Source organism: Stigmatopora argus, chromosome 16 (assembly GCF_051989625.1).
Source record: "Stigmatopora argus isolate UIUO_Sarg chromosome 16, RoL_Sarg_1.0, whole genome shotgun sequence".
Lineage (NCBI taxonomy): Eukaryota > Metazoa > Chordata > Actinopteri > Syngnathiformes > Syngnathidae > Stigmatopora > Stigmatopora argus.
Genome location: NC_135402.1, coordinates 584,104 through 607,790, shown reverse-complemented (window position 1 = coordinate 607,790; position 23,687 = coordinate 584,104). Strand labels below are relative to the sequence as shown.

The window sequence follows — 23,687 nt, the reverse complement described above, 5'->3', positions numbered from 1 at the left end:
AAACTTGATTCTGCCTCCACATTTTGTCAATTAAAATTCTTAACAATAAGATACCATTTGATGAATTTAATTCTGTACATATGAACACATTTCCCATGCAGCACGCAGATCAAATATAAGTAACTTTATTGTTTGTAACATTGCCCCTGTATGATGGATGTATTAAATTTACAAGATGTACCAATCAATTAGGAGTTTGTCCACATAAACAAATGCTCAGAATAAATGTAAAGCAGAAGAAAAGGCTTAAGACAGTCTCGTATACAATGTACAGTGATTATCACATCTTTTTAACTGTGATATGAATATACGGGATGATTCAAATGTGAACCACTGGCCTGTAACTTCTCATTAAAATGTTACAAATAGAAGTTCCCACCTTCAGAAGAGCAACATGTGCTGCCAATTACATTGTGAACCGATTCAGACCGGAATAAATAGCTGCTTCGCAATGAACTTCAAGTAGGATTTGAGGTCAAAACATTTAATATTAAAAAAAAATGCAAGCACGCACTGATATACGAAGGTGATGGCGGAGCAGCTGTCGATGCCGCATCGGACACGTTCTTCATTCGGCGACGGATTCGTTGCTAGTTGCTGCTAACGCGACGAATGAGCAGCGCCGGAGTTCAATGGGGTCCATGCATGTCTCCGGCCGGGCCCCCATTGAGCTCCTGAAGGCCGTTGATGCCCAGGTAGCCCAGAAGGATGTCGCTGCGGCGGTGCGAGAGTTTCAAGATGTCCTCAGCCAAACACTGCACCGAGGTGAAGCGCACCTTGTCGTGGTCGAACATGTCCTTGAGGTACTGCACAATTTGTTGCTGCGGGGGAGAAGAACAGACACCCTTTTAAAGCAGATTCACAGAAGGTAGGATTCGGAACAACTTCCATATTTTCCAAAAAATCGGACACATACTTGCAATTGCATTCTTAGTATTAGCTTATGGAGTAAAACAGTCACTTTTGGCACCCACCTTGAATATTGTGCACACTTCACTCAAGTGCTGCCTCGGGCCCAAAAAGCCAAAGGCGAGAACGGGGCTGACGTGCTCCGATATGGTGTAGAAGTGGGCGATGAAGCCGTCGGGAACCATCAGGAGACGCCTTTTGGCCTTCAACACGGACCAGCAAGCCGTCGCCAGAGCCTGAAATGCCCACGGCACGTTGAGGTCACACACATTCAATCAATTCAGTTTGGACGATGCCCTCACCGTCTCTTTAAAGCTGTCCGAGAGCCAGCGGTTCCTCAGCACGGCCACCACGGACGAGGGCGGGTTATCCAAGTCTTCGAAGGCGTCCATCAGGATAAAGTCCAGCACGATGTCGAAGAAGCTCATGCACACCACCTTCAAAAAGCAGACTGATTCTTGAAATGGATTCAAATAAGTCAAAATCTTTGAAGCTGGAATGTCAGCCATCTTAAGTATACTTGAGACATGGCCATATTGGTTTTTATTTTATTTTTTTATTTTTTTTATAAATACTCGTGATGGACGGACCACAAGTTAAATGCTCACCCCCCGACCCTGCAGTTCCATCTTGGTGACGGCCCACGTCTCTTCGCGCTGAGTGTAGAGCAGCATGTCCTCGTAGCTCTCCAGGAACGCTTTAGGACTCTTAAAAAAACACAAAAAAAACAACAACAACAAAAAACTTGTTATCAGCATAAAAAATATATACATTGGTGTGCAAGTACAAGTACGCCATCTTCACCTTGTTAGCCTTGACCATTAGGCCGGCAATCATTTGCTTGCCCGTCTCCATGAAGAATGTGCGGTGAGTCTCGTCCAGCAACAGCGTCTAATTAAAAAGCAAGACAACCAAATACATTTGTGTTCAGATCATTTGATTTAAAATTTAAAAAAGAAAAAAAAATCCCTCATCCACCATTAGGATCGCCTAACAAGACTATGATGTCATGACTATTTGAGACTGTATGAGAAAATAAAAAGCCACCTGAAATGCTTGTCTGACACAGTGCAGCTTGGCCAGAAAGTCTTGGTCCCCGTAGCATTCCAGTAGTTCAGTCCTAGTAAGATATTTGGAGAAAAAAAAAGGAGTCCATTTGTGCATGCCAGACTAAATGCCTTATTTGTCATGTATATAGAAAAATCAATCATTAACAAGCATATTGTTTTCTTCTGTTTGTATATAATGTTTACCACAGCGTCCCCATTTCATTAGACTTGGGGTTACCCTTTCATTTTCTTTAAAGAGTATATTATAGTTACGTTCTCTCGCTAGTGCAGAATGCCCAGGCATAAAAACCGCCTAGAAAATGCATTCCTAACCATATTTAGGTAATTTCCGTTCAGTATTTTTGCTTTAGAGTCCTCCGCTACCGTACCTCAGCGACCTGTACCCCACCCGTTCTTCTCTGACGCAAGCCAACGCTTCCTCGTAGAGGGGGGCCGGTTTTAGGAGCTGGCAGGGGTCTTGTAACGAAATGGCATCAAACATCTAAAGAGAAAACAAAACAAAGAAAAAAAACAACACACCCGCTTAGGCCGCGGTCGTCATCGCGGCCGATGAACGGCACCCACCTCCACGGCAGAAAAAAAGGAGTCGTCCGACGACACGGTAGCGGCGTCGTCATCGGGCAGCAGGCGGAAACTCTCCAGTGGAGGTAAGATGAGCGTTCCCTCGCTTTCTGTCGGGCAAATAGGACAGCAAACTTAGAGATTTACCATTCAATTCTCTGCCATAAATGTCTCAACCAGTGAAGCAGTCCATATTGAGGCCGAATGGCGACGATTACGTGTATTCAAACTCCCAACTTCTCTTACCAAAATCAGCTAGAATGCTCTCAGCGGGAACGCTGCCGCCGAAGTCCTCCTGCAGGTGGTACGCCCGATGCAGCAGCGTCTCCAGCTTGTCGGCAAACACTTTGTTTTGCGTTTCTGTCTGAAAGGAGGGACAAGCATTTGGAGGTCAGCATCCACATTTGGCCCAACGTCCGCCACGCCAGCAAACTTACCGCGTCTCCGCCTGCCGCCGCTGCCTGCGGCGTCGAGCCGCCGTTGCTGGCGCTCAAACTCCGGCGAGCGTGGCGTGCGTGCAGCGCCTGCTCCCATTTGTGGAGGGCTTCTTCAAAAAGCTCCATGCCTCAACAGATTTTATGAATTTATTTATATGATAAATTCATTAAACGGCGCGAGGATTGTATCAAAGTAAGTGCAGGTCTCACCCATTACATAGAGATTCTCGGCATTGGCCTCTTCGACGGCGGCCGTCCGCCCCGCCGCCGTCTCCTCGACCTCCCACGGCGTGGCAGGATTGACCGACTGATTTGGGGAGGTGGCGGCCCGCATCTGTGAGGGCGAGAAGGATCCACTAAGATGCCATTTTCCCGTAACGGTCGCCAAGTTGACGGACTCACTCACAGATGCCAAGCTGTGCGAAGAGCTGGAGTGTTTACTGGGCGCCAGAGACGAGATCCCGCTCAGCGTGTCATTGCTCCGGGTGCTGGGGCTCATCGCCGTTCGGCCCGACAGTGGAACTAAACCTATGGGGGAATAAAAGAATTAGTACGGGACATTTTGAATGGTCGCAATAGTGATTGGCAGGCCAGCCTAATAAAATAGGGTTGAAGAGAAGTCATAGTTGGGATTTTTACTACCACCAGAGGGAGACAAAGCACTAGTTGTCTTATTGGGGTTAAAACCAATTGATGTTATTTTCGAATAGCATTCAAAATAAGGATCCATAACTTTGAAAAATCATTCAAACTTGAAAGTCCACTCATTTTGGGTGATATCGAATGCTAATATAGAGCCGACATGGCATAAGTGGGCGTCAATTTATCGTTGATGGCGATGGACATCCAAAGCATTTTGGCTAGCAGCGATGATATCGAAGCGAATGGCACGCACGAGTGAGAGAATTTCAACGCGGCAAAGCACCTCTCTTCAAGGTGGACGGCCTCCCCGTCCTCAGCAACGCTTCGGGCACGCCCAACGCCGCCTCGGCCTCCTTGGAACGGACGGCCTGCTTCCTCTTCCTGCCACGCCGCTTGAGCTGGTGGGCGGTGAGCGCCAGGGCCACGCTGCCCAGCGCCGTGGCAAACAGCACTTTCTTCAAGCTCGGGCTCAACCTCAGCTGGGAGAAAATGGACTGAGAGCAAATAATTCACTAGTACTCTTGATGTTATTTATTAAGACGCAAATAATGATTTTTCATTTTGGCACTACTGCCCCTGCGTGGCCCAATTACCTGTCCGAATGTGGAATAGAGGAAGACGGGGATCTCCGCGACCGTCATGGCCAATGCCTGGGCGATGGACATGCCCTCCGTTCTTCTCATGGACATGGTCGAAGGACGCGAAAGGCAACGGCTCTCTGAAGAAGAAGCCAAAAGCGTTGACCTCAGTCACCAGGATGAGCCGAGGTTGACTTTTCAATGTTCCCTCATCCACGTCATCCTGTGAAGCAAAAAAAGCCGCCACCTAGTAAACAAGGTGACGCTTCAGAGTCCAGACAGGGAATTAACACACAGGAAGGTAATTAAGCTGCTCAGCAGGGGAAAGGTGGCCAGAAAGCAAATTGATCACCGCATCACTATTTTCGAAAACAATGATCTACTACATGACACAAAAGCATATTAAACTCCACACTTGCAAATTTACAAACCTGCATTACAGAAACGACTGTATTATTCAATTTAACTAGTTAACTTTAAATAGTAATAGTATTCAATTTTTTGTTGTTGCACTAACTGACGTGATAGCATAAATTAAGAAACAAATATAGGTGTTTTACCACTTGACGCAAATGATTTAAAGCCATTCATCCTCACTGTTATGTTTGTTTATCTTATGGTTGTGTTTATGATACTAACTTTTGGTGACATTTTAAAATGTAAGATGTGAGAGTTGATTCTTACGCTAAAATATTCCTGACAACCATTTTGACATAGCAATTCATTCATATCGTTAATAGCGATGGTAGCAGATGTTGCAAGGCTCTCGATCTTGCTGGAAAAGACAGTCTGAAAGCTATAATATGTCAACGCATCGACACAATTTAATTCTACAGTTATATACACGTAGAGAAAAAAATATGATCCTTAAAAGCCAATGAGTATTATGTAAGGGACGTTAGTTAGCACAATGGCTAACCGAGCCCACCACTCCTGTCACAGAGTGCTAGATGCTAACATATTAAAATACGAAAGGGTAAAGCAAGTAAGTGATATTACTGGCGGAATTATATGGAATATAAATGTCTTTTTAAATACCGTGGGCATCCAAGGAGCAAAGGAAGGGCATTCTCGTGTCACAATCAAAGTGAACCCTAAAAACAAATTTTTGCTGGGGATAATGCTGACACGACTGACAGCCAATCACACACGAGTACAAGTGGAAACTTCCGCACTACGGACCAATTGGGTGAGACTGCGGAATGTGGTTCCACAAACCAATCAGGTCTGTCAGACAGAACTAACGGAATTGCGTACACGCAGAAATCGGACATTTTTCAAAGTAAAATCAGAGGCGCTAAAATTTGCATTTGGGCGTCACTATTTAAAAAAAAAAAACCAAAACGTGACACTGGTAGCACAACATCACTTTTGTTGTTACTATTTACTGAAACTGCGAAAACATGAACATTTCGGTACACTTTGTTTTCACGCTTTGTTTTGAATCGGAAGAGCCTAATTGGACCGAAAATTCTTCCTTAATAAAGTCGTTGAATGACACTGTCATGCGATGGAGCCCCGCTTGGCCATCGGCACATCCGAAGCAAAGACATGAAATCTACGGTAAGAGCGAGTGTCTTTGCATTCTCCGCCATCTCGTCGATTCGTTTGGGAGATTTTAATCGACGCGTTGACTTGTTGCGTGCATCCGCACAGACTCTGCGATGGCTTTGCCTGATCAGCCTCCTAAGCCTGTACGTCTTGTTGTGGTTCGGACCTGTGATTAGGTTTCCCCGTGCACCCGCGCCGCCCCGGCGCAGCTCTGGACTTTTGGGCTACGTCCGGATCCGGCCCGACACCGTGGAACAGGTGACCGTTTTCAAGCCTTTACAATGGACTCTGAAAGCTGCGGCTCTAGAGCCACATTCGGCTCATTTCATCTTTGTGCTGTGAATTTCAATTAGTTTTTTTTCACCAGATAGACTTTAAATTCTTTAAAGTAGAGTTCCATTTTACATGTGAATGCGTAATCAAAAATACTACATTTTCTATATTCTGTCCATAACTTTCCCATTTTTGTTCAAGGGTTGTCTTACATTTTTTTGCAGTTCTTGGATCTGCACTTCAACCATTGCGCGCTAATCTCCAGTTCTGGCCAGATGCGTGGGTCGGGTTTAGGCACCGACATCGACCAGATCCCATGCGTCATCCGCATGAACGACGCCCCTACGGCGGGCTACGAAGCGGACGTGGGCGGGCGCACCAGCGTCCGCGTGGTCTCGCACACCAGCGTGCCCCGACTGCTCAAGAACCCGCGGCGCTACTTCCGGGAGGCGGGCGACACGGCGTACGTGTTCTGGGGACCGGACAGGAACATGAGGACGGACGGGAAGGGCGCCGTCTTCAACGCGCTTCGTAGGATCGCCGGCGAGTACCCGGAAACGAAGCTCTACGCCATGACGCGGGAGAGGGTCATGCTCTGTGACCAGGTTTTTCAGAACGAAACTGGAAAGAATCGGTACGCTTGGCATACATTTTGGAATTTTAGTTGGACCAACATTGTGTTATGGCGCCAACTTGTAAGACCTTTTTGCCGAGGAACAATGTTGCAGCGAGATAAGGAGTTTTATTTTGAGACAAATGTAACTTGTGGTGGTGTAAGTTTAGTTTAAATTTAAAATCATGTGGGAGTGCATGATGTTACGGGACTCATCTTCTCCTTCAGAATGAAGTCGGGAGCGTACCTGAGCACGGGATTCTTCGCCATGACGCTGGCAGTGGAGATGTGCGACAGCGTTCGTGTTTACGGGATGATCAACGCTGACCATTGCAGGTCAGTTTACCACGTTCAAAATGGAGGGGAATTGACTCTTGGCGAACTTCGCCCTTCCAAATGGCCTCCCAGCAACTGGGCGTGATCCGACAAACTCAGCATTGTCTCATCAATTATTGCTGTTGTATCCTTATCAGTCGTAAAAGTCAATCTTGTGTCCCTCCCACCCCTCGTGTTCAGACAAACCAATCGCAGCGCGGCTCTCTACCACTACTACGAGCGGTCGGCGGCGGACGAATGCCTGATGTACAAGCTTCACGAGCGCAAGCAGCGCGGCGGCCATCGCTTCATCACCGAGAAGGCCATCTACGCCAAGTGGGCCTTGCGACACAAGATTGAGTTCAGGCACCCTTCGTGGAATTTGGGACTGACTCCGTAGTGCCGTGCCGCCACATCCAAAATGGCAGCCGATGTGTTTTCCCAATTCAGGGCAACCAGTATACTCATGAATCAAGTTTATATAGTATTTGTGCAGTTTTTTTTTTAATTTTATAGGTGGAGTTCTTATTTTTGGCAATAAAAAAAAATAAAAAGGGCTACATGACTCAAAACGGTATGTCTACATATATGCATAGAATGTCTCAATTATTATTCTAGGGTCAGAACACAGGAATTGAACCTTCCATCTCAGAACTGTGAGGCGGACGTGCTAACCACTCTTTTAGCCGGTATTGATGTTATGCAGCCATATTTATCCAAACTGCTTGGAGTCTTTTTTTTTTGTTCTACACATTTTTTAATTATTTTTAATGAGTATTTTTAGCCTTTTTTCTGCTTATGCCGTCGTATCTTCCGTTAAAGTAGGTGGCAGTAATGCGTATGAACGTTCGTTGCTGGCCGTCTAAATTAGAAGAAGACGAAGAAGAGGTCAGACGGAAGTGTTTGTGTCACGTGCCCTTTGTTTTTCAAGCATGTCTACCGCCGTCGCCAAAAAGAGACCAAAAACAGTCGTCTCCGAGGTATAAGTTAAATACACCGAGTGTTTTCGTCGAAAGGTTTCCTGCCCCGACTTCTTTTTGGTAATTGTGTTTTTCCCTTCTCTTTCAGGTGGAGGAAAATGTGGACTGGAAGAAAAGGAAAGCGCAAAGTGTGTACTAGTCAAGTCTTGATTTAATGTCATTCATTTGTTATTCTTCGTAGCAGTCAAGCGCTGTAGTTGAAATGTAAAACGACGTTGGCCTTCTCAATGTTTTTTATTTATTAATTTAGATAAAACACGTTTTGAGCCTAACTTGCTAATGTGCTAATTCAGGGTCCAAGCTAGGGCTCGCTCTTCATTACAAATGTAGTTGCAATGACATACGTACTACGTATTGTTGTATATTCAAAGTGTACTCTCACCAGCCTATAACCCCATTGACATTATTCACAGTAATCGTATATTATTTTCCTTTATCATTCAAGTCTTGTAGTACTATTTGTTCCACACCACGATTATCTTGAAACAGTCTACTCATTACCACCCCCTAGTGGTCCAAATAGGTAAACGAAACACACCCACTTATATTCAAAACTAGCGCCCACTTTGGACTGCGGGAGGGAGATATATATTATATACGTATACAATTACTGTGAATAATGTCAATAGGATTATAGGCTGGTGAGAGTATACTTTGAATATATAACAGTATGGACGTTTTAAAAAAGCTGTATTGAATTTGTGCCACTTGACATCACTATCTTGGTTTAAAAAGTATTTGTGTCTCATAATTATTTTTTTTAACAGTGAAAGAGGATAAAAAACGGAGGAAAGAGGCGAAGCTCTTCAAACAGTTGGAAAATAAGCAACAAGAAGAGGCGGCCGAGAAAGAAAAATCCGAGCATATACAGAAAAATGGTACACGCAGGCTTCGCCAATGTATATCCTTGTTTTGTTTCTGAATTTCTCATGATTCCTTTGACATTAAAAACAGGATTTTTATTCAGAAATCTAATGATGGTTTTGTTGCGTTTTGGGAAGGTCGAGCGTATACGGTGAGCGTAGCTCTGCCCGGCTCGGTTCTGGACAACGCCCAGTCTGCCGAACTCCGCACTTACCTGGCGGGACAGATCGCCCGCGCCTGCGTCATCTTCTGCGTGGATGAAATTATCATCTTTGATGAGCAAGGCGAAGATGTTAAGTGAGTTCCCCTCTCATTTTTAGGCTCAATCTGGAATCCACCAAAAGCAAAACTTTTATTAACTTATTTTTTGCTTCACAGAAGCGTGGAAGGTGAGTTTAAAGGCGTAGGGAAGAAGGGACAAGCGTGTGTCCAGCTGGCTCGAATTCTGCAGTACCTTGAGTGCCCACAGTGAGTGTTGGAAACAACACAGCATGGTCATGTGCTACTAGTTGTTATTAACTCAAACTTTGCGTGTGTGCTAGGTACCTGCGGAAGATGTTCTTTCCAAAGCATCAAGACTTGCAGTATGCGGGTATGGAAAAATTATCGTCTCATATATTATTTCACTTGGCATTCATTGAATTGAATGCATAAGTAGTCAAATTAAGATTTATATGAAGTGAGGTAAAAAATAAAATGACTTAAGTGGTTAGCAGCTATGGTGTTTTAGTGCAAGATGAAAATTTGCAGTGCCAAGAATGGGGTGGTAAATTATATAAATCAAATGGGGGGGGTTTGTACATGAACTGAGTCGTCAAGTCATGGGAAAAATGAATGGTGCCTTTGAAAATAGTGGTTTTACTCGGCCCTAGTGTAAATAAACATTCCCCCTGTTTCCCACAGGACTGCTTAACCCTTTGGACAGCCCTCACCACATGAGAATGGACGAGGAATCGGAGTACCGCGAAGGTATCGTCCTTGACAGGCCCACCAAACCGGGAAAAGGCTCTCTGGTCAACTGTGGCATGAGGAAGGTAAACCACCATCATCCTTTAAAAAAATAAATTTAAAAAAAGGCACCGGGGAGCTTTTTTATTTTATTTATTCCTGATGCTCACGGGTGATTGGCTCCCTCAGGAAGTTCAAATCGACAAACAACTTCAGGCCGGATTGCGAGTGACCGTGCGCCTCAACGCCACGCAGAACCAAGGTGACCTTCGCCGGGAACGAAATGACGGGACGGATGACGTTTGATGGTCCCAACTCACGGCGTGGTGCTTTTTGTCTTCCAGAGAGCAAAATGTACAAAGCAGTGGTGGTGGCTCCTCACGTGCCCACCACGGAAGGGGGGCTCTACTGGGGTTACAGCGTCCGCCTAGCGTCATGCCTCAGTGAGTCGCTAAACTCCGCCCGCCAAATATTCAGCTTAGCCAAAAGATTCCGCTTCAAAACACGGGAAATGGACGGCGACGTATTTGTTGTGACGCAGGCGCCGTGTTCACCGAAGGCCCGTACGCCGACGGCTACGACGTGACCGTGGGGACGTCGGAAAAGGGCAGCGCCTGCCAGCGAGCCTCCCTTTCACCGTTCAAGTAAGACGCCATTTGCCGCCGGTGGCGCCGTTGGGCATTTCTCAAGCGTGAACACCCGCAGGCATCTCCTGGTGGTCTTCGGGGGGCTGCAAGGGCTGGAGTCTAGTCTGGACGCGGACCAAAAGTTGAACGTGACGTGTCCCAGCTTCCTCTTTGACCACTATCTCAACACGTGTCCCGCTCAGGGGAGCCGCACCATCCGCACCGAGGTCAGATGCACCTTTCAGAATAACAGAACTTTTTCATTGATTTATTTTTGTATCGCTCTTCATCTCTTCCTTGAGTATTTTAAAAAATAATTTTCATCAATTACGACAGAACTCAGATTATTTAGTTTTTTTCTTTTTTTAAATACTAAAGTCCAAACTATTTACGGTTGTTTTTAGCTTTTCTATAAAATATGTAAAAACAACATTTGTCCTTTTTAAATATTTTGTATCAGATTTAGTTTTTCATTTTTAACTATAAAGGTCATGTAAATAAAGAGCATTTGCCATTCAAAACAATTTCAATGCAAAACTAAATCTGATACAAAATATTAAAAAAGGACAAATGTTTCCTTTTTTATTATTTTGTATCAGATATAGTTTTTCATTTTTAACTAAAAAGGTCATGTAAATTTACACTTAGGTCTTTTGCCGATTAAACGTAGCTTATGGAGAAGCACCATCAATTTCGTCACACGCAGTTTCTGCGTGTGATGCCAAGTAGGCTTTTTTGTGTTGTGGTAATGACGACATGGCCTATGTCCGATTATTATTATTATAAAGAGCATTTGCCATTCAAAACAATTTCAATGCAAAAATGTCTATTTTATTTGTTTAAACTTTTCTTAATGTTTTTCATCTTTAAAATTGTAAAAAATAAAAAGAATATTTACTATTTAAAGGATTTAAACATAGGATTTGGATGTTTTTTAGGTTAACCATATCGCTTGTTACTTTGACTCAAAATAGAATTGGTGATAAATTATACAATGAGGTAATGAATGATAGCAGCCCGAGTATGAAAAAAAATCTGTTGACAGGAAAGTGACAAAGCAATATTTTATTAAATCTTTGCAGGAAGTAACGTTGTTTCCTCAGCTCTTTGAACTCTGAACTCTGCATGTGCGAGTTGTTGTAAAACGGTTGAAAATTAAAAGTCTGTACCATGGCCTTTTTCGATTAATATCAACAAACGCTTCTCCCTCCCTCTCTCACAGGAAGCCATTTTGATTTCCATGGCGATACTGACGCAGAAGATCACGGACGCCTTTTCCGGGACGTCTCCTTAAATTTAAACGCACAAAACGGTAATTTCCTTTTTTTCCCCCTACACATTGACGGCGGCGGACGTCCGGCCGTTAGTGTACTCCCTTCTTGCGTTTGTCCCTTGAAAAGTGTCCAAGATTATACACACGCGTTCCTGTCATTTTCCAACAGTGTAATACTCCAAACATAAATATGTAAATATTACAAATGCGTACAAAAACAAAAACGACAATAACAAGAAACTGGAAACATTCCATGCGTCCTTTTTTTTCCGCCGCAGTTTGCTTTGGCAATCCCTGAAAGTAGTCGAGGCGTCCATTTTGCGCTCTCACCAGGTGGGATGGACGAAGGTGATGTTGTACTGCTGCGCCCAGTGTCCGAAAACCTCCTTTTCCGTGATGAAGCGGTGGTGGCTCCCTCTTTGGTTGTTCTGGTTCTGCATGAACGTGACGCACTCGTCGGAACCCCGCGGCTTGTAGTAGTGGTACGGCAACATCTTGGGGCCCTTTGTGATGCTGCCAAAAAGGGAGCGAAAATTCCCGCATTTATAACGCTAGCTAAATCATCTCCCCGTGCGGTACGGCCACGCTCACCTGCAATAATTGGGCGGAACCATTCCGTACACCACGATGTTGTCGCATATTTCGATGGCGATGACCATGGTGAACCAGCCCGTGCTTAGCCAGGAGTTGGACCTTACTCTGAGGAGGGGGAGGAGCATAAAGCCGGGAGAGGATGTGAGCGCATCCCAGATAGCCACGCCCCTTTAGCCGCCCACAAACGTCCCAAAACAAAAAGCCGGCCACCTGTTTCGTCCCGTCTCCAGTTGGAACAGGTGATCGAACCTGTACATTTTCGCCGGCGCCACGGTGAAACACGACAGCCGCTCGTGGGTGGAGCACATCCTCTGGACGGATCGGTACACGGCGGTTTTGGAGTCCCTGGTCATCTTCTTGGGCGGCCCCCAGAAGATGGTCCGCAGGCGGCCGCCGGGGTCCACCAGGAAGTCGTCGCGGCGCCGCAGCACCCGGTACACGCTGGAATGGGCCACCACCCGCAGTGTGGTTCGCCCGCCCACGTCGCCCTCGTAGCCCGCCGTGGGCGCGTCGTTCATGCGGATCACGCACTCGCTGGCGTCGATGAGCGGGCCCGCTTTGGTGCCCAGGACGTGGCTGGAGCTGCTGACCAGGGCGCAGTGGCCGCACCGGAGGTCCATTCTCTGCGTGGCGGGCGACATGGGACGGAATGTGGGTGCTTTGAACGCGACTGCTAGGGATGGCTGATTATTCGCCGGGCCTAAGCATGGCAGCATACGTGGATTGTACGTTAGGGCTCAGGTAGGATAAGGTGCAATTTGGATATTTTGGTCTACACTTTTCAATTATACTTAAAGATTTTTATACGAAGTGATGATCTCAAATATTGACATTTGATTTGCTATACTATGTATACATGAATGTAGGTGGTCCGGTGGGAGAGACATTTCCAAGATGGAGGGTTCAATACCCGGTGGGTTCCGACCTTCCTGTGTGGAGTTAGCGTATTCTCCCTCGCGTGGCATTTATCTGGGTACCTCCCACATTCCAGAAACATGCATGCTAGGCTAATTGGAGGCTATGAATTGTCCTTAGGTACGATTTTGATGGCTTCTTTGTCTCATTGTGCTCTGCCATTGGCTGACAACCCATTCAGGCCGCCGACTTCCCACAGCTGGCTGGGATAGGCTCCAGCGGCCACGCCCCCCGCGACCCTAGCGAGGATCATCGGCGCGGAAAACGAACGACGGCAAATTAGAAAAAGAAGCAAAAGAAAGCGCCGAGTCATATCCGTTACCTGGTCGCCGTGGACGGCCACGTAGTCGTCTTTGGCGGCCCACTTTTTCAGGTCGGTGAGCCGGACCGAGTGGTTCCAAGCCACCCGGAAGGGCGGGTCGCTGGACTGGCCGGCCCCCGAGTTGTACAAGATCAGCAGCGTGGTCAGGATCAAGATGGCCACCAAGATGGCAACCCGCCGGGTCCGCTCTCCCGCCTGCCCACGCGAAAGTAACAAAACTTTGCAGGCAGAACTAAGAGACAAAGTCAGTGAAATCCCATCCAGGAGACCTCAAACACATTAGATGATTTGTTTTTAAAAAATGTAGATAAATGAAAAACTAAATACGGGTTAGGACATGGATTTCAACATGTCGGGTTTTCACCCCTGGCTAATGGAGAGGCACTATCATGAGCGCCCTCTGGCGTTGACGCTGAAAAGTGCGATAGAATGTAGGCTTGACTCAAGCTTCTTGGTCAGGCCATTTTCATCATTTGCTTATCAAAACTGGGCCTTGGTTGGTAGTTTGCTGTAATAAAAACGTCTGATCTGGAAAATGACCCGTGCATTTCCCTCTGAAAGCTCTTCGATTTTTGGGGGGTAGATTCTGTATGGAGTGAGCAAATGGTCACATCTTAATCACACATCCAACTTGACGTCTTTTTGAGTCTATCCGTTTTTGCTACCGAAACTCGTCGCTGGTTTTATGTTTTTGCTGCCTTTCTGTCTTCTTCTTGTTGTTCTGCGGCCTTTGACTGTACATACTGTCTAACTCAGGGGTGTCAAACATACGGCCCGCGGGCCGGAACCGGGCCCCAAGGAGGTTCGGTCAGGCCCGCAGGATAATTTGAAAGTGGAAAAAATGCATAAAAGACCTGGAATTAATATTTTTAATTCGCTTTGGAAAAAAAATAATTTTTAATACGGCCTAGGGCCTAGGCCGTATGTGGCCCACGATGTGAAATGAGTTTGACACCCCTCTTGCTACTGTCACAATGAAATTTCCCGAATACGGGATGAATAAAGTTATCCAATCCAATCTTGGTTATAAAATGGAATTGTGAATGTGGGTGATACCTTGCCTCCCATGCTTGGAGTCGTCTGGCGGCCGTCACGCTGTCTGGGCTGCTCCTTCAACAATTTGGGCTGGGCAGGGGGTCTGGGGGGGCGTACCGCTTGGTCATGAGCAACATATATCCCAAAGTGCCATTGAAAAAGCAATAAGGAAAATGCACCAAAACCAGCATAATCATCCGAGAAGCATATGACAAATTAGCGAGCGACTGAGGCTTCCAACGTGCGACATTCAGAGAAGCAGCTCTCGTTTCCGAATGGCGAATAACGGAAGGACGGCCGTGCGGTGCGCCATCCGGTCCTGGTGGTCGGGGTGGTGTGGCGTTGTTGTTTTTTTCGCTTTCCTTTCCTGCAAAACAGGCTGACGTCAGGGGATGAACGGATGGACGGAGCAACGCACTCGGGCTAGCATCCCGCTGCAGTTAGAATTGGAGAGCCTTAGGCCACGCCCACGCAAGAGAGCGACGCCTCCTGGTCGCAGCTCACTGGTTGCCATCACGACCACCTATGTCCAATTCTTTAGCCCGGCGGCCAAGCCAGTCAAATCACTTGGAGGTCCAAAACATTTTTGGTTCAAAGGAATTGGTCTTTGTTATTTGTTAAAATATTCATAATATGACTACACTAGAAAAGAAGGTCCACGTCATCATTGGTTCTGATTCAGTCTTTATTAGGATGGAGGGATTTTTGGACAATTGTTGACATTGGGATTCTCCCTTGAAATGAAGCATTTAAGTACCAGCGGTACATCGGGAAAAAAAAATGTTTATTCCTATCCAAGATCATTGCATAACAATCACGAACCGAGACGCATCTTTAACAGGATTTACTCAAATGCACCGTTCGGCCTAATTTCAGAATCAACTTGAACGTGTGTGTCAATATCATTTTCTGTTGGCTAGTTATGATTTAGTAACTCTCCGTAGCAAAAGCCAACATCCCCCAATTTGGAAAATGGGCCGCCATCGATCCGATCAAATCCGCAGGGTCAATGTGAGGTCACGGGTCGCGTGATGCGCTCCAATTTTTCAAGATGGCCTCTGCGGCATCCAGCGTGGAATCCTCCTGTTATTTGTACATTCAAAACTCCGGTTTTAAATGACCCGTACGAAAGAAAAAAAATGACACTTTACCTTAATGAAGCAGAATCGGATGTATTTGTCAAAATCTCGACCGTGCTCAGGACTGTAGAAAGCTGAAACGGGTATTGTGGCCAAACCCTGCGCAAATGAGAGCTGAATTAGACCCTACCAAACATCATAAATGTCGGTAGAAATAGCTCAGCGATCATTTATCATTGGTAGCCAATCCAGAGATTTGGGAATGTACATTTCCCATTTTAAAACATGAAAACTTTCAATTCATAGTCAAGTGCGACTTCAATCTTTTCTTAAATTTGATTGACTTTGAGAGGTGTGGCTTATACTGAGCTCTAAAGTTGATCTCATAATTTACTGAGGGCAAAATTAATGAATTCATCTCGCTCTAGGACATATTGACCTTTTCTTTAATGAGCCATTTGACGAATCTGAAGTCGTAAGATTCCTCCTTTCCGTCTGGCTCGTCCAGATCCACCTCTGTGGAGAAAAGACAAATCAAGTTTGCTCTCCTTTTTATTTTTAATAAATGGGTGGGTCCGGCGCAAAAATGGTGTCCACTCACTGACAGACGAGACGTCCGTAATCATAAAGTACCCCCCCTGCGGCATGATGGGTTTGAGGCCCACGCTCTCCAGGCAAGAGGCCAACTTCTCCCGCTTGCGACGCAGTTCCTCCGGCAGCTGGCGGAAGTAGCTTTCGGGGGTGCCCTGGAGGTCCAATTCCCGCTCGAATCCGCGCGCCACCGCCTCCTGGGCGGCGGTGGCGCAGTGATAGACGCTGTTCTGATGCACCGTCTTCATGTGTTTGATGAGGGCGGCGGCGCCGATGGCCCAGCCCACCTGAAAAGGGCGGGAACGGCAAATGAACTCTTTGGTCGTCTCGTGTCTTGCAGTTCTACTGGACGAGATGGCGGAAGCCGGCGGGAGAATAAATCACCTTCCATCCCGTGGCGCTGAAAGTCTTCCCCGCGCTCCCCACGGTGACGGTGCGCTCCCACATGCCAGGTAAGCTGGCTGTCAATCAAACAGACACACTCTCTTAAAGCCTTACGGGTTACGTCCTTGAAGTGGACCGATTGGACTACGACAAACCCCCCAAAAAGTCTCGCTTAGTACTTTTTTTCCCTCCTCAATGAGTCCTATGCCCCCTGCAGTAATCCTTAACTCTGAAAACGTCGTCAGTTTCAACCATGCAGAGGTCGACCGTTCCAAAAGTTACTTTTATGGCACCATTCCAATGAAATTCAAGTCTCGATCATTTATTTTGTAAAACTCTTTGACGATACTGGCCTATTTTCACATGCTGGGCTCCGTCGTAGGTGAGCCACTCGTAGACTTCGTCGCTAAAGCACAGCACGTCGTGCCGGATGCACAAGTCGGCGATCACTTGCAGCTCCTCCCTTTTGTACACCTGCAAAGAGAATCGGCTTCGCTGACAAACGAGCACCGGATCTGGCGGCGCCGCTCGGGTTGTCCCCTTACCTTTCCGAGCGGGTTGTTGGGCGTGTTGATGACCACCGCTTTTGTGCGTGGGGTGAATTTAGCGGCCAGCTCCTCGGCGGACAGGACCCAATCGCCGCTGGAAAGGGCGCCACCCTCTCCCGCGCCTTTGGCTTTCTGCGCAGAGTTCAAAAAATGGACGTTGGTCGATGTCCAATCCGTTTTGACCGGAAACGGAACTATTTCCGTTCTTAGTCGAGTCCAAATTTGGGCGACTCTACCCACTCCGGCACCATTTGCTGGACTTACTGGCCTCAGCGGGACATACACTGCCTTCCCACCCGCCATCTTGACCATGGGCTGATAGCAGTCGAAGAAAGGTTCCACCACGATGACCTGCGGAGGCCACGTCTGTCACCGGAAATCCCATGGTCGGCCGGCGAGATGGGCGATACCTCGTCTCCCTCTCCCACGAGCGCCTGGAAAGCGCAGAAGAGCGCCTGGTAAGCGCCCACCGTCACCAGGACGTCGTCCATGGGATGGATCTCCCTTCCCACGATGCCGCTGAAGAATTTGGCCAGGCTCTTTACCAGACGTGGGTGTCCCTGAGGAGAAGAGAAAAGGCCACGTGGCCGATACGGGACTCGGAAAGGCCCGCGAGCTATAGCCAACGCATCATCCTCACAAAAGCGCGGGTGTACTGGTGCATGGAAGCGCCGCCACGCAGGGCCTCGCAGAAGGCGTCTTCCATGTACTTGGGAGGAGCGAAGTCCGGGAAGCCCTGCCCGAGGTTGACGGGTTGGTAGTCGGCCACCAGCTGGCCGAACTCCACCCTGACGGAGACCCCAAAACAGATTTTACAAATCCATGGGATTTTTTTGGCTCGTCTCTTACGAACACGGCAGAAAAAAAATCCCCAAGTTGAAGGATCCAACACACGTCTATTTACAAACATGCATGTCTTAAAGAGATTTTTATTGGCTATTTTCCGGTTTGAAACGGTTTGGGGTCAAATGATGAAGCAGCTGCTGTAATTTGATTCTACCGCAAGAGGGCGCTTCTGTCCCTTCTTGCAGGGAAACCCCGAAGTTTAGATACTTAATTCAATTTTGATACAAAGAGAAACAAATGTACGGTGCTTCATTAGCCCATCGCATTGTTACCCCCCAACATCTTAAAGACTGAGCGTCCAACTTGTAGCTCAACCATTCCATACGCCCCACAGATATGTTGAACTTTGGAATCTTCTTCGGTGTGTTTTTTTCAGGAGTGAAATCTTAGCTAAGCAACCAACGGGTTCTTCGTATCATGTGTCATTATTCGGCTCGGCTCGTGTTTCTTACCAAACGTTTTTATCGACTCCTTCGATTCTGCTCGCGTGAAGCCTTCGCGACATGGTCGTCTAAAATGGGACGAGAAGAGAAGGAAAAAAACATGCAAAAGCGCACGCCAAAAGTCACAATAGGTGCATGTTAGTCTCGCACATTTGGAAACTTTATAAAACTAGCGGCGCGGCGACTTGCAGTCACAAAATTCCAGAATAATAATCCCATCGGTTAGAGAAGCATTGCAAAGTAGACAGAGGAGTGTCCTAGTAAAGAAAATGTATTGGTGTGAGCCCGATGAAGGAGTTTAATGTTTGATGACACTGGAACGCACTGATGTATATGAACCTTTAAACCCCTCTTTGTTTTGATTTGTACTTCCGGGGTGGGCGGGACCGAGACGTCAATACATTTGCCGTAAATAAATTAGTACTATCACCTGGGTGGAAAAACAAAACAAAAAAGGTAATTTTGTAAGGATACGGGACTTTCATGTAAAAAAAACAATAATATAATTAATATAATACACGGTAATAAGTAGCACTTCCGGATTGGGCAGGAAAATACGAGTGAGACGTCGCATTTTTAATACAATTATAACGGGATTATACTAACAACTGAGGGATAAACACATTGTAAATGTAAAGCCTTTGGAAGTCACCAGAATACAAAATAATGAAAAAAAACAGCTAACTTTAATATGAAAACAATTATGTTCAATCCAGCTGGGCAACAATGATTGACGTATGCTTAAACAATTCTCTTTTTGGGCTACCCTTTGCTGAAAAATGGCACGGTGGATAGCAACAGCTAATATTTCCGACTATAAACAGCAAAACATGTTTTATATTGGTGACATTAAAGTCAGAATTTTTATTTAGATGCTTTCCAGAGAAATATATAAAAAAAAAAACAGTTAGCATCAGCGTCGCTAACATTCATTTTTCCAAACTACAGGTTGACTTTGTCCAAGTCCTCGCGCAGAACTCGGCCCTTCTTCTTGGCCTTCCTCTTCTTGTTCTCCACCTTGGCTTTCTTCCTGCTCTGGAGGTTCTTGCGCCGCTTGTCCTGCCTTTTCTGCATCTTCTCCACCACCATTTGGCTCCGCTCGCCCCACTGCTTCTTGCGCTGGCTGCGCCTCTTCTCCTTGCTGGCCAGGGCCGAGCGCAGCATGTCCTCGTCGTCCTTGATCCGGAGCCCCTCGGCCTTGTACAGCACGTTGGTCCACTTCATCCTGTCCTCCACCAGCTGGGCTTTGGCCTCGTCCTTCTCCCGCAGCTTGTCCAGTTTGTCTTTGCGCGCCTCCAGGCGGCTCAGCAGTTGCTTGTAGTTGCGTCCCGTCAGCGGCGTGATTTGCCCCTTGACCTTCTGCCTCTTGGCCTTCCGCTTCTGAGCCTTGTCGGCGTACTTGTTCTCCACCGTTTCCACGGTGTTGAAGATCACGGCGCTTTCCCGTCGTTTGCCGGCCGCCGCGCTCGCCGCCTGCCGCTCCTCCTCCTCCTCCGCCTCTTCGAGTTTGACCTCCGCCTCGGGGCTTTGCGCCCGGGCTTCGGCCAACCTCTTCAAGCGGAACTCCTTCTTCTTTCGCTTCTTGCGCTCGCGCTCCATCTTCCGCTTGGCTCGCTTGGCCTGGACCTCCTCCAGTTGCGCATCCTTGGGGGCACCCTGACAAACATCAAAAATTTGAAATGAATTCAAACTATCAGACCGTTCACTCTTTACAGCAGGGTCCTCACTTTACAGCAGGGCTTTATTCGTCTTATTCCCATTTGCTGTTTTATCAGTTTTTAACCAGCCAATTGATTTAATGTGACTTTTTCCCCCATTTTACTCGCGTTTTCTTATGAGGTCAAGAAGACAAAAGGCAAAGCATTAGCTCCGGAAATTTGACCTCTCGTTCAGAGAACTCGCCGTCATCATACCTGGCCTCGGGCCTCTTCAATCTTCTCGTGTAATCGCCTCCGTAAAACGTCAACAGTGGAGAATTTGGTCTTCACGTTAGCGACTGAAGAAGATGGGGAAAAAGGACAAAGTTATAGATATCAGTTGACCAATAGAGAGACATAAGATCACTATTAACAGTGTTAAAATTAGACACAAAATACAAACCACTCATTCATTACCCGCCTTTGTGTAACTTTTCTATGGGACACAGTTTCCTCAAAATTCTAAAGAATAAGCAAACCTTACACAAAATTTCAACAACTTTGATGGGACTTTTTGTACCTTGTTCCGATGTCTCTCGTGGTTGCGCTTTCAATGGCTTCTTGGTTACTGACCCTGGACTCGACTTTTTCACAGGGGTCGCGATGGGCTTCTTGCCATCTTTAAAAGTCTTCTTTTTGCATTTTTTCTTCTTCTGTGGTGGACCGGAATCTTTCTTGCCGTTAAACGGCGCTGAAAAGCAACAACATAACATTCAGGGTACATTTTTACTATATATAATTACTACTACTAATTGAAAGCAGTACTTTTTAAAAACAATTTTGGCATTAAAGGGTTAATAATAAATACAAGGGTATTAAAAACTAGTAATTAAATAATAACTTTATAAATAGAAGGGTACATGGACTAAGTAATTTCACCTTTACTAATTGAAAGCAGTACATGTTTTTACAATTTTGGCGTAAAAGGGTCAATAGTAAATACTAGGCTATTAATGATTACTAATTCATTAATAATTATGATAAATACAAGGGTACGTGGCCGAAGTAATTTTACTAATTGAAAGCAGTACAGTGTACGAAAAAATTCATCATGAGACAGGACAAAAGGAAAGTGGCGTATTTTCCTGCTTTTTAAAACGAGATAGAATAAATCTATAAATAACAACATGATCTAATAAAAATGAGCAAAAAAACGTACCGTACGGTCTCTTCTTTGTTTCATTCTGGTGACTATTTAACACTTTACTGGTCAATTTTTGGATGTACGAGTCCCTTGCGGCAAGATCCATATCAAAATTTACACAATAGATATGTTTTTTAATATTGAACTACATTGAATAAGCAACACATTCTAGCACATGTGCGCAATGGGAAGCGTAAAAGGGACGGACCCGGATGTACAACCTAACGACACACAAATGTTTATTTTGTGTTACGTCTATTTTCTGTGCATACTCCTCATTTTGAAGTAATCCTAAATTTCTCTTTATATAGGAAATGTATATATATTTTTGTTCATTATTTTGAACTAGCTTTCTTGGGAAGAAACTAGAAAACCGGAAGTAGTAACACTTTCCGTTCCCCTCTTCAAGCTACATTAGCATAGCAACATGACACTTACGTATTCCGAGTCGCAATGTTTCCGCTAAGAGCACTGCTGGTTTACTACAACAGAACGTTGTTCAAGACTTTTAACCCAGTACGTTTTCTCTAGGAGTTATACATAAGTTATTATCATGGTTCTTGTTTTTTTTTATTCTTCTAATATTTGCATAAACAATGTCATTGCAGACGAATGTCTTTCACATCAAGAGGACGCTTCACCTCCAGAGACCACCTCTCTTGAGAAGAACTGATGGTAAGTCAGGTGTCTTTCATATATGCTTTGTTTGGTGTAAAGTGTCAATTTTCCAGTCAGGTGGACTGGACTGCGGCACTCGTCCGGTTCGGTGGCGGCGAGCGGAGAAGATGCTTTCTTCAAATGGTTTCTGCTGCTGATCCCGGCCACCACGTTCGGACTCGGTACTTGGCAGGTACGCACACTTTTCTAACCAATTTTAGAAGCTGTGGAAAAAAGTCAAACCGAAAAATATATTTAAAAGCAACCATAAAACGCTAGGAATGACCCCGAAGACAAGTGACATGAAAACGTATACTTACTAACTACATGCTACTACATTGTAGCCATTTTTTGTTAGAATTTCCTTGTGGTTATGACATTAAATTCTCAGGATTTGATAGAATTCATGAAAAAAAGGTAGCAGTTTATTTATATTTGTTTGAAATGTTAATAAAAATGAAGAAATCTGTAAATATGCTTTTCTCGTGAACCTATAAACGAGTCTTGTCTTTTTTCCATGGAGGTGAAACGTCGACAATGGAAACTGCAGTTGATCAACGAACTGACCAGACTCACCACTGCGGAGCCCATCCCACTTCCTGCGGAGTAAGCGCGCCGCTGCTCCCGGATGCCGTTGCAAAATGGAAGCGAGCTAAGGTGAAATCTGCGCAGTCCCCAGGATCTGTCGTCGCTGGAGTACAGGCGGGTGCGCGTGCGTGGCCGCTACGATCACGCCAAGGAGCTGTACATCCTGCCGCGCTCGCCCGTCGACCCCGAGAAGGAGGCCAGGGAGGCGGGACGCTTGTCGTCTAGCGGAGAAACGGGCGCCAACGTGGTCACGCCATTTCACTGCACGGACCTCGGGTAACGAACGCCATTACAAAAGTTGCCAGTAAAAAAGCGCCATTGACAGACAGATGACTGCAAGTGTATTTATGCGAAAAATGTTTGCTCGATTATCTGTACACAACACTTTAAACATTGGCGATGAATAATAGACATGAATACTACATTTTGTGACCAAGATTGCTTTTCTGAAAGTATGAGCATGTCGATTTTATTGTGATTGGATGGAATTAATCGCCACTGTCTCTCCAGCATCACAATCCTGGTGAACCGAGGTTACGTCCCCAAGCAGAAGATTCCCCCAGAGAGGAGGACCAAGGGCCAGGTGAGTACTGGACCCCACCTCCACGACTGGTATTGAAATGTAACTTTTTTATTTATTTATCCTGGGCTGTTTGTCAGGTAGAGGACGAGGTAGAGGTGGTCGGCGTGGTCCGACTGACGGAGACACGGAAGCCCTTCGTGCCCAACAACGACCCTGAGCGAAACCGATGGCACTACCGCGACCTCGAAGCCATGGCGGACGCAACGGGAGCCCTCGACGTCTTCATCGATGCAGATTATGGTAAATGCCACGGAACCAGCGGCGAGAACGCCCAAGTAACTTCTTGGCTACCTCGTATTTTCTCAGGCAGCACCATCCCAGGCGGGCCGGTCGGCGGTCAGACCAGGGTGACGCTGAGGAATGAACACATGCAGTACATCGCCACCTGGTAGGTCACTGGTTGCTCGGTTTTGTTAGTGTTTTTGTTTGTGTACTTAAAGAGCTTTTGTTTTCAAGGTACGGTTTGTGCGCAGCCACCGCTTACATGTGGTATGCAAAGTTCATCAAGAAGATTAAATTGTGAGATGTTTGATTGCATTTCAGTGTTCTGATACTCTTAAATACAGTCCACTCCAAACATACACCAAGTGCAATTCCTTTGTATACAGTTGTGTATGGATG

At 46.1% G+C, this 23,687-nt stretch overlaps 7 protein-coding genes across 9 annotated transcripts; 3 read left to right on the top strand and 4 right to left on the bottom strand.

The window, feature by feature from the left end:
• Positions 1–51: 51 nt before the first annotated feature.
• miga2 (mitoguardin 2) lies at positions 52–5,389 on the bottom strand. Of its 2 annotated transcripts, none has more exons than XM_077622810.1 (15): positions 5,236–5,389; positions 4,213–4,420; positions 3,903–4,113; positions 3,384–3,505; positions 3,188–3,311; positions 2,978–3,105; positions 2,787–2,904; positions 2,544–2,650; positions 2,348–2,460; positions 1,957–2,029; positions 1,714–1,800; positions 1,518–1,616; positions 1,212–1,346; positions 975–1,145; positions 52–821 (listed from the first exon to the last, which is right to left on the bottom strand). In XM_077622810.1, exons 2-15 carry the CDS (start codon positions 4,306–4,308, stop codon positions 630–632), a joined length of 1,776 nt encoding a protein of 591 aa, XP_077478936.1. In that variant the 5' UTR covers positions 4,309–4,420; positions 5,236–5,389; the 3' UTR covers positions 52–629. The 2 variants fall into 2 exon arrangements, with proteins under 2 accessions (XP_077478936.1, XP_077478937.1); XM_077622811.1 differs by having other exon boundaries at positions 3,903–4,098.
• A 146-nt stretch (positions 5,390–5,535) lies between these two features.
• st6galnac4 (ST6 (alpha-N-acetyl-neuraminyl-2,3-beta-galactosyl-1,3)-N-acetylgalactosaminide alpha-2,6-sialyltransferase 4) lies at positions 5,536–7,521 on the top strand. Its single transcript, XM_077622817.1, has 5 exons — positions 5,536–5,760; positions 5,854–6,006; positions 6,246–6,655; positions 6,863–6,970; positions 7,151–7,521. The coding sequence occupies exons 1-5, from the start codon at positions 5,692–5,694 to the stop codon at positions 7,347–7,349; spliced, it is 939 nt and encodes a 312-aa protein (XP_077478943.1). The 5' UTR covers positions 5,536–5,691; the 3' UTR covers positions 7,350–7,521.
• Positions 7,522–7,790: 269 nt separating this feature from the next.
• On the top strand, positions 7,791–11,891 carry spout1 (SPOUT domain containing methyltransferase 1). The gene is made up of 12 exons (XM_077622814.1): positions 7,791–7,929; positions 8,018–8,057; positions 8,697–8,807; positions 8,931–9,090; positions 9,172–9,261; positions 9,336–9,385; positions 9,697–9,827; positions 9,931–10,003; positions 10,086–10,184; positions 10,283–10,385; positions 10,447–10,594; positions 11,590–11,891. Exons 1-12 carry the CDS (start codon positions 7,882–7,884, stop codon positions 11,659–11,661), a joined length of 1,125 nt encoding a protein of 374 aa, XP_077478940.1. The 5' UTR covers positions 7,791–7,881; the 3' UTR covers positions 11,662–11,891.
• st6galnac6 (ST6 (alpha-N-acetyl-neuraminyl-2,3-beta-galactosyl-1,3)-N-acetylgalactosaminide alpha-2,6-sialyltransferase 6) lies at positions 11,416–14,982 on the bottom strand. Its single transcript, XM_077622818.1, has 5 exons — positions 14,528–14,982; positions 13,472–13,666; positions 12,445–12,857; positions 12,232–12,339; positions 11,416–12,153 (listed from the first exon to the last, which is right to left on the bottom strand). Exons 1-5 carry the CDS (start codon positions 14,537–14,539, stop codon positions 11,967–11,969), a joined length of 915 nt encoding a protein of 304 aa, XP_077478944.1. The 5' UTR covers positions 14,540–14,982; the 3' UTR covers positions 11,416–11,966.
• A 191-nt stretch (positions 14,983–15,173) lies between these two features.
• kyat1 (kynurenine aminotransferase 1) lies at positions 15,174–18,741 on the bottom strand. 2 transcript variants are annotated; one of them, XM_077622812.1, is made up of 12 exons: positions 18,548–18,741; positions 18,407–18,465; positions 17,749–17,896; positions 17,519–17,668; positions 17,373–17,459; positions 17,106–17,240; positions 16,910–17,034; positions 16,561–16,633; positions 16,187–16,463; positions 16,025–16,101; positions 15,658–15,744; positions 15,174–15,589 (listed from the first exon to the last, which is right to left on the bottom strand). In XM_077622812.1, exons 1-12 carry the CDS (start codon positions 18,614–18,616, stop codon positions 15,524–15,526), a joined length of 1,353 nt encoding a protein of 450 aa, XP_077478938.1. In that variant the 5' UTR covers positions 18,617–18,741; the 3' UTR covers positions 15,174–15,523. The 2 variants fall into 2 exon arrangements, with proteins under 2 accessions (XP_077478938.1, XP_077478939.1); XM_077622813.1 differs by having other exon boundaries at positions 18,407–18,741.
• Positions 18,742–18,953: 212 nt separating this feature from the next.
• Positions 18,954–21,436, bottom strand: surf6 (surfeit 6). Its single transcript, XM_077622816.1, has 4 exons — positions 21,254–21,436; positions 20,615–20,785; positions 20,311–20,393; positions 18,954–20,053 (listed from the first exon to the last, which is right to left on the bottom strand). Exons 1-4 carry the CDS (start codon positions 21,342–21,344, stop codon positions 19,340–19,342), a joined length of 1,059 nt encoding a protein of 352 aa, XP_077478942.1. The 5' UTR covers positions 21,345–21,436; the 3' UTR covers positions 18,954–19,339.
• Positions 21,437–21,559: 123 nt separating this feature from the next.
• On the top strand, positions 21,560–23,647 carry surf1 (SURF1 cytochrome c oxidase assembly factor). The gene is made up of 9 exons (XM_077622820.1): positions 21,560–21,754; positions 21,847–21,913; positions 21,970–22,088; positions 22,419–22,501; positions 22,568–22,759; positions 22,994–23,066; positions 23,144–23,306; positions 23,373–23,454; positions 23,523–23,647. Exons 1-9 carry the CDS (start codon positions 21,692–21,694, stop codon positions 23,587–23,589), a joined length of 909 nt encoding a protein of 302 aa, XP_077478946.1. The 5' UTR covers positions 21,560–21,691; the 3' UTR covers positions 23,590–23,647.
• Positions 23,648–23,687: the final 40 nt, after the last annotated feature.

Coding starts and splice junctions, on each gene's coding strand:
- miga2 (XM_077622810.1), bottom strand. CDS start 4,308: ATGTCCATGAGAAGAACGGAGGGCATGTCCATCGCCCAGGCATTGGCC. Junction 2,461..2,543: donor CCTTTTTTTCTGCCGTGGAG/GTGGGTGCCGTT, acceptor TTTTCTCTTTAG/ATGTTTGATGCCATTTCGTT. Junction 1,801..1,956: donor GTGTCAGACAAGCATTTCAG/GTGGCTTTTTAT, acceptor CTTTTTAATTAG/ACGCTGTTGCTGGACGAGAC.
- st6galnac4 (XM_077622817.1), top strand. CDS start 5,692: ATGACACTGTCATGCGATGGAGCCCCGCTTGGCCATCGGCACATCCGA. Junction 6,656..6,862: donor AACGAAACTGGAAAGAATCG/GTACGCTTGGCA, acceptor CTTCTCCTTCAG/AATGAAGTCGGGAGCGTACC. Junction 6,971..7,150: donor ATCAACGCTGACCATTGCAG/GTCAGTTTACCA, acceptor CCTCGTGTTCAG/ACAAACCAATCGCAGCGCGG.
- spout1 (XM_077622814.1), top strand. CDS start 7,882: ATGTCTACCGCCGTCGCCAAAAAGAGACCAAAAACAGTCGTCTCCGAG. Junction 9,828..9,930: donor TCAACTGTGGCATGAGGAAG/GTAAACCACCAT, acceptor TGGCTCCCTCAG/GAAGTTCAAATCGACAAACA. Junction 10,004..10,085: donor CAACGCCACGCAGAACCAAG/GTGACCTTCGCC, acceptor TTTGTCTTCCAG/AGAGCAAAATGTACAAAGCA.
- st6galnac6 (XM_077622818.1), bottom strand. Junction 12,858..13,471: donor TGGCCGTCCACGGCGACCAG/GTAACGGATATG, acceptor CCCGCCACGCAG/AGAATGGACCTCCGGTGCGG. Junction 12,154..12,231: donor GTTCCGCCCAATTATTGCAG/GTGAGCGTGGCC, acceptor CCTTTTTGGCAG/CATCACAAAGGGCCCCAAGA.
- kyat1 (XM_077622812.1), bottom strand. CDS start 18,616: ATGGGATTATTATTCTGGAATTTTGTGACTGCAAGTCGCCGCGCCGCT. Junction 17,669..17,748: donor ACCAGTACACCCGCGCTTTT/GTGAGGATGATG, acceptor TCTTCTCCTCAG/GGACACCCACGTCTGGTAAA. Junction 16,102..16,186: donor TACGGACGTCTCGTCTGTCA/GTGAGTGGACAC, acceptor TTTTCTCCACAG/AGGTGGATCTGGACGAGCCA.
- surf6 (XM_077622816.1), bottom strand. CDS start 21,344: ATGGATCTTGCCGCAAGGGACTCGTACATCCAAAAATTGACCAGTAAA. Junction 20,394..20,614: donor ACGAGAGACATCGGAACAAG/GTACAAAAAGTC, acceptor CATCTTCTTCAG/TCGCTAACGTGAAGACCAAA. Junction 20,054..20,310: donor TTGAAGAGGCCCGAGGCCAG/GTATGATGACGG, acceptor GATGTTTGTCAG/GGTGCCCCCAAGGATGCGCA.
- surf1 (XM_077622820.1), top strand. CDS start 21,692: ATGTTTCCGCTAAGAGCACTGCTGGTTTACTACAACAGAACGTTGTTC. Junction 22,760..22,993: donor TTTCACTGCACGGACCTCGG/GTAACGAACGCC, acceptor CTGTCTCTCCAG/CATCACAATCCTGGTGAACC. Junction 23,067..23,143: donor AGAGGAGGACCAAGGGCCAG/GTGAGTACTGGA, acceptor GCTGTTTGTCAG/GTAGAGGACGAGGTAGAGGT.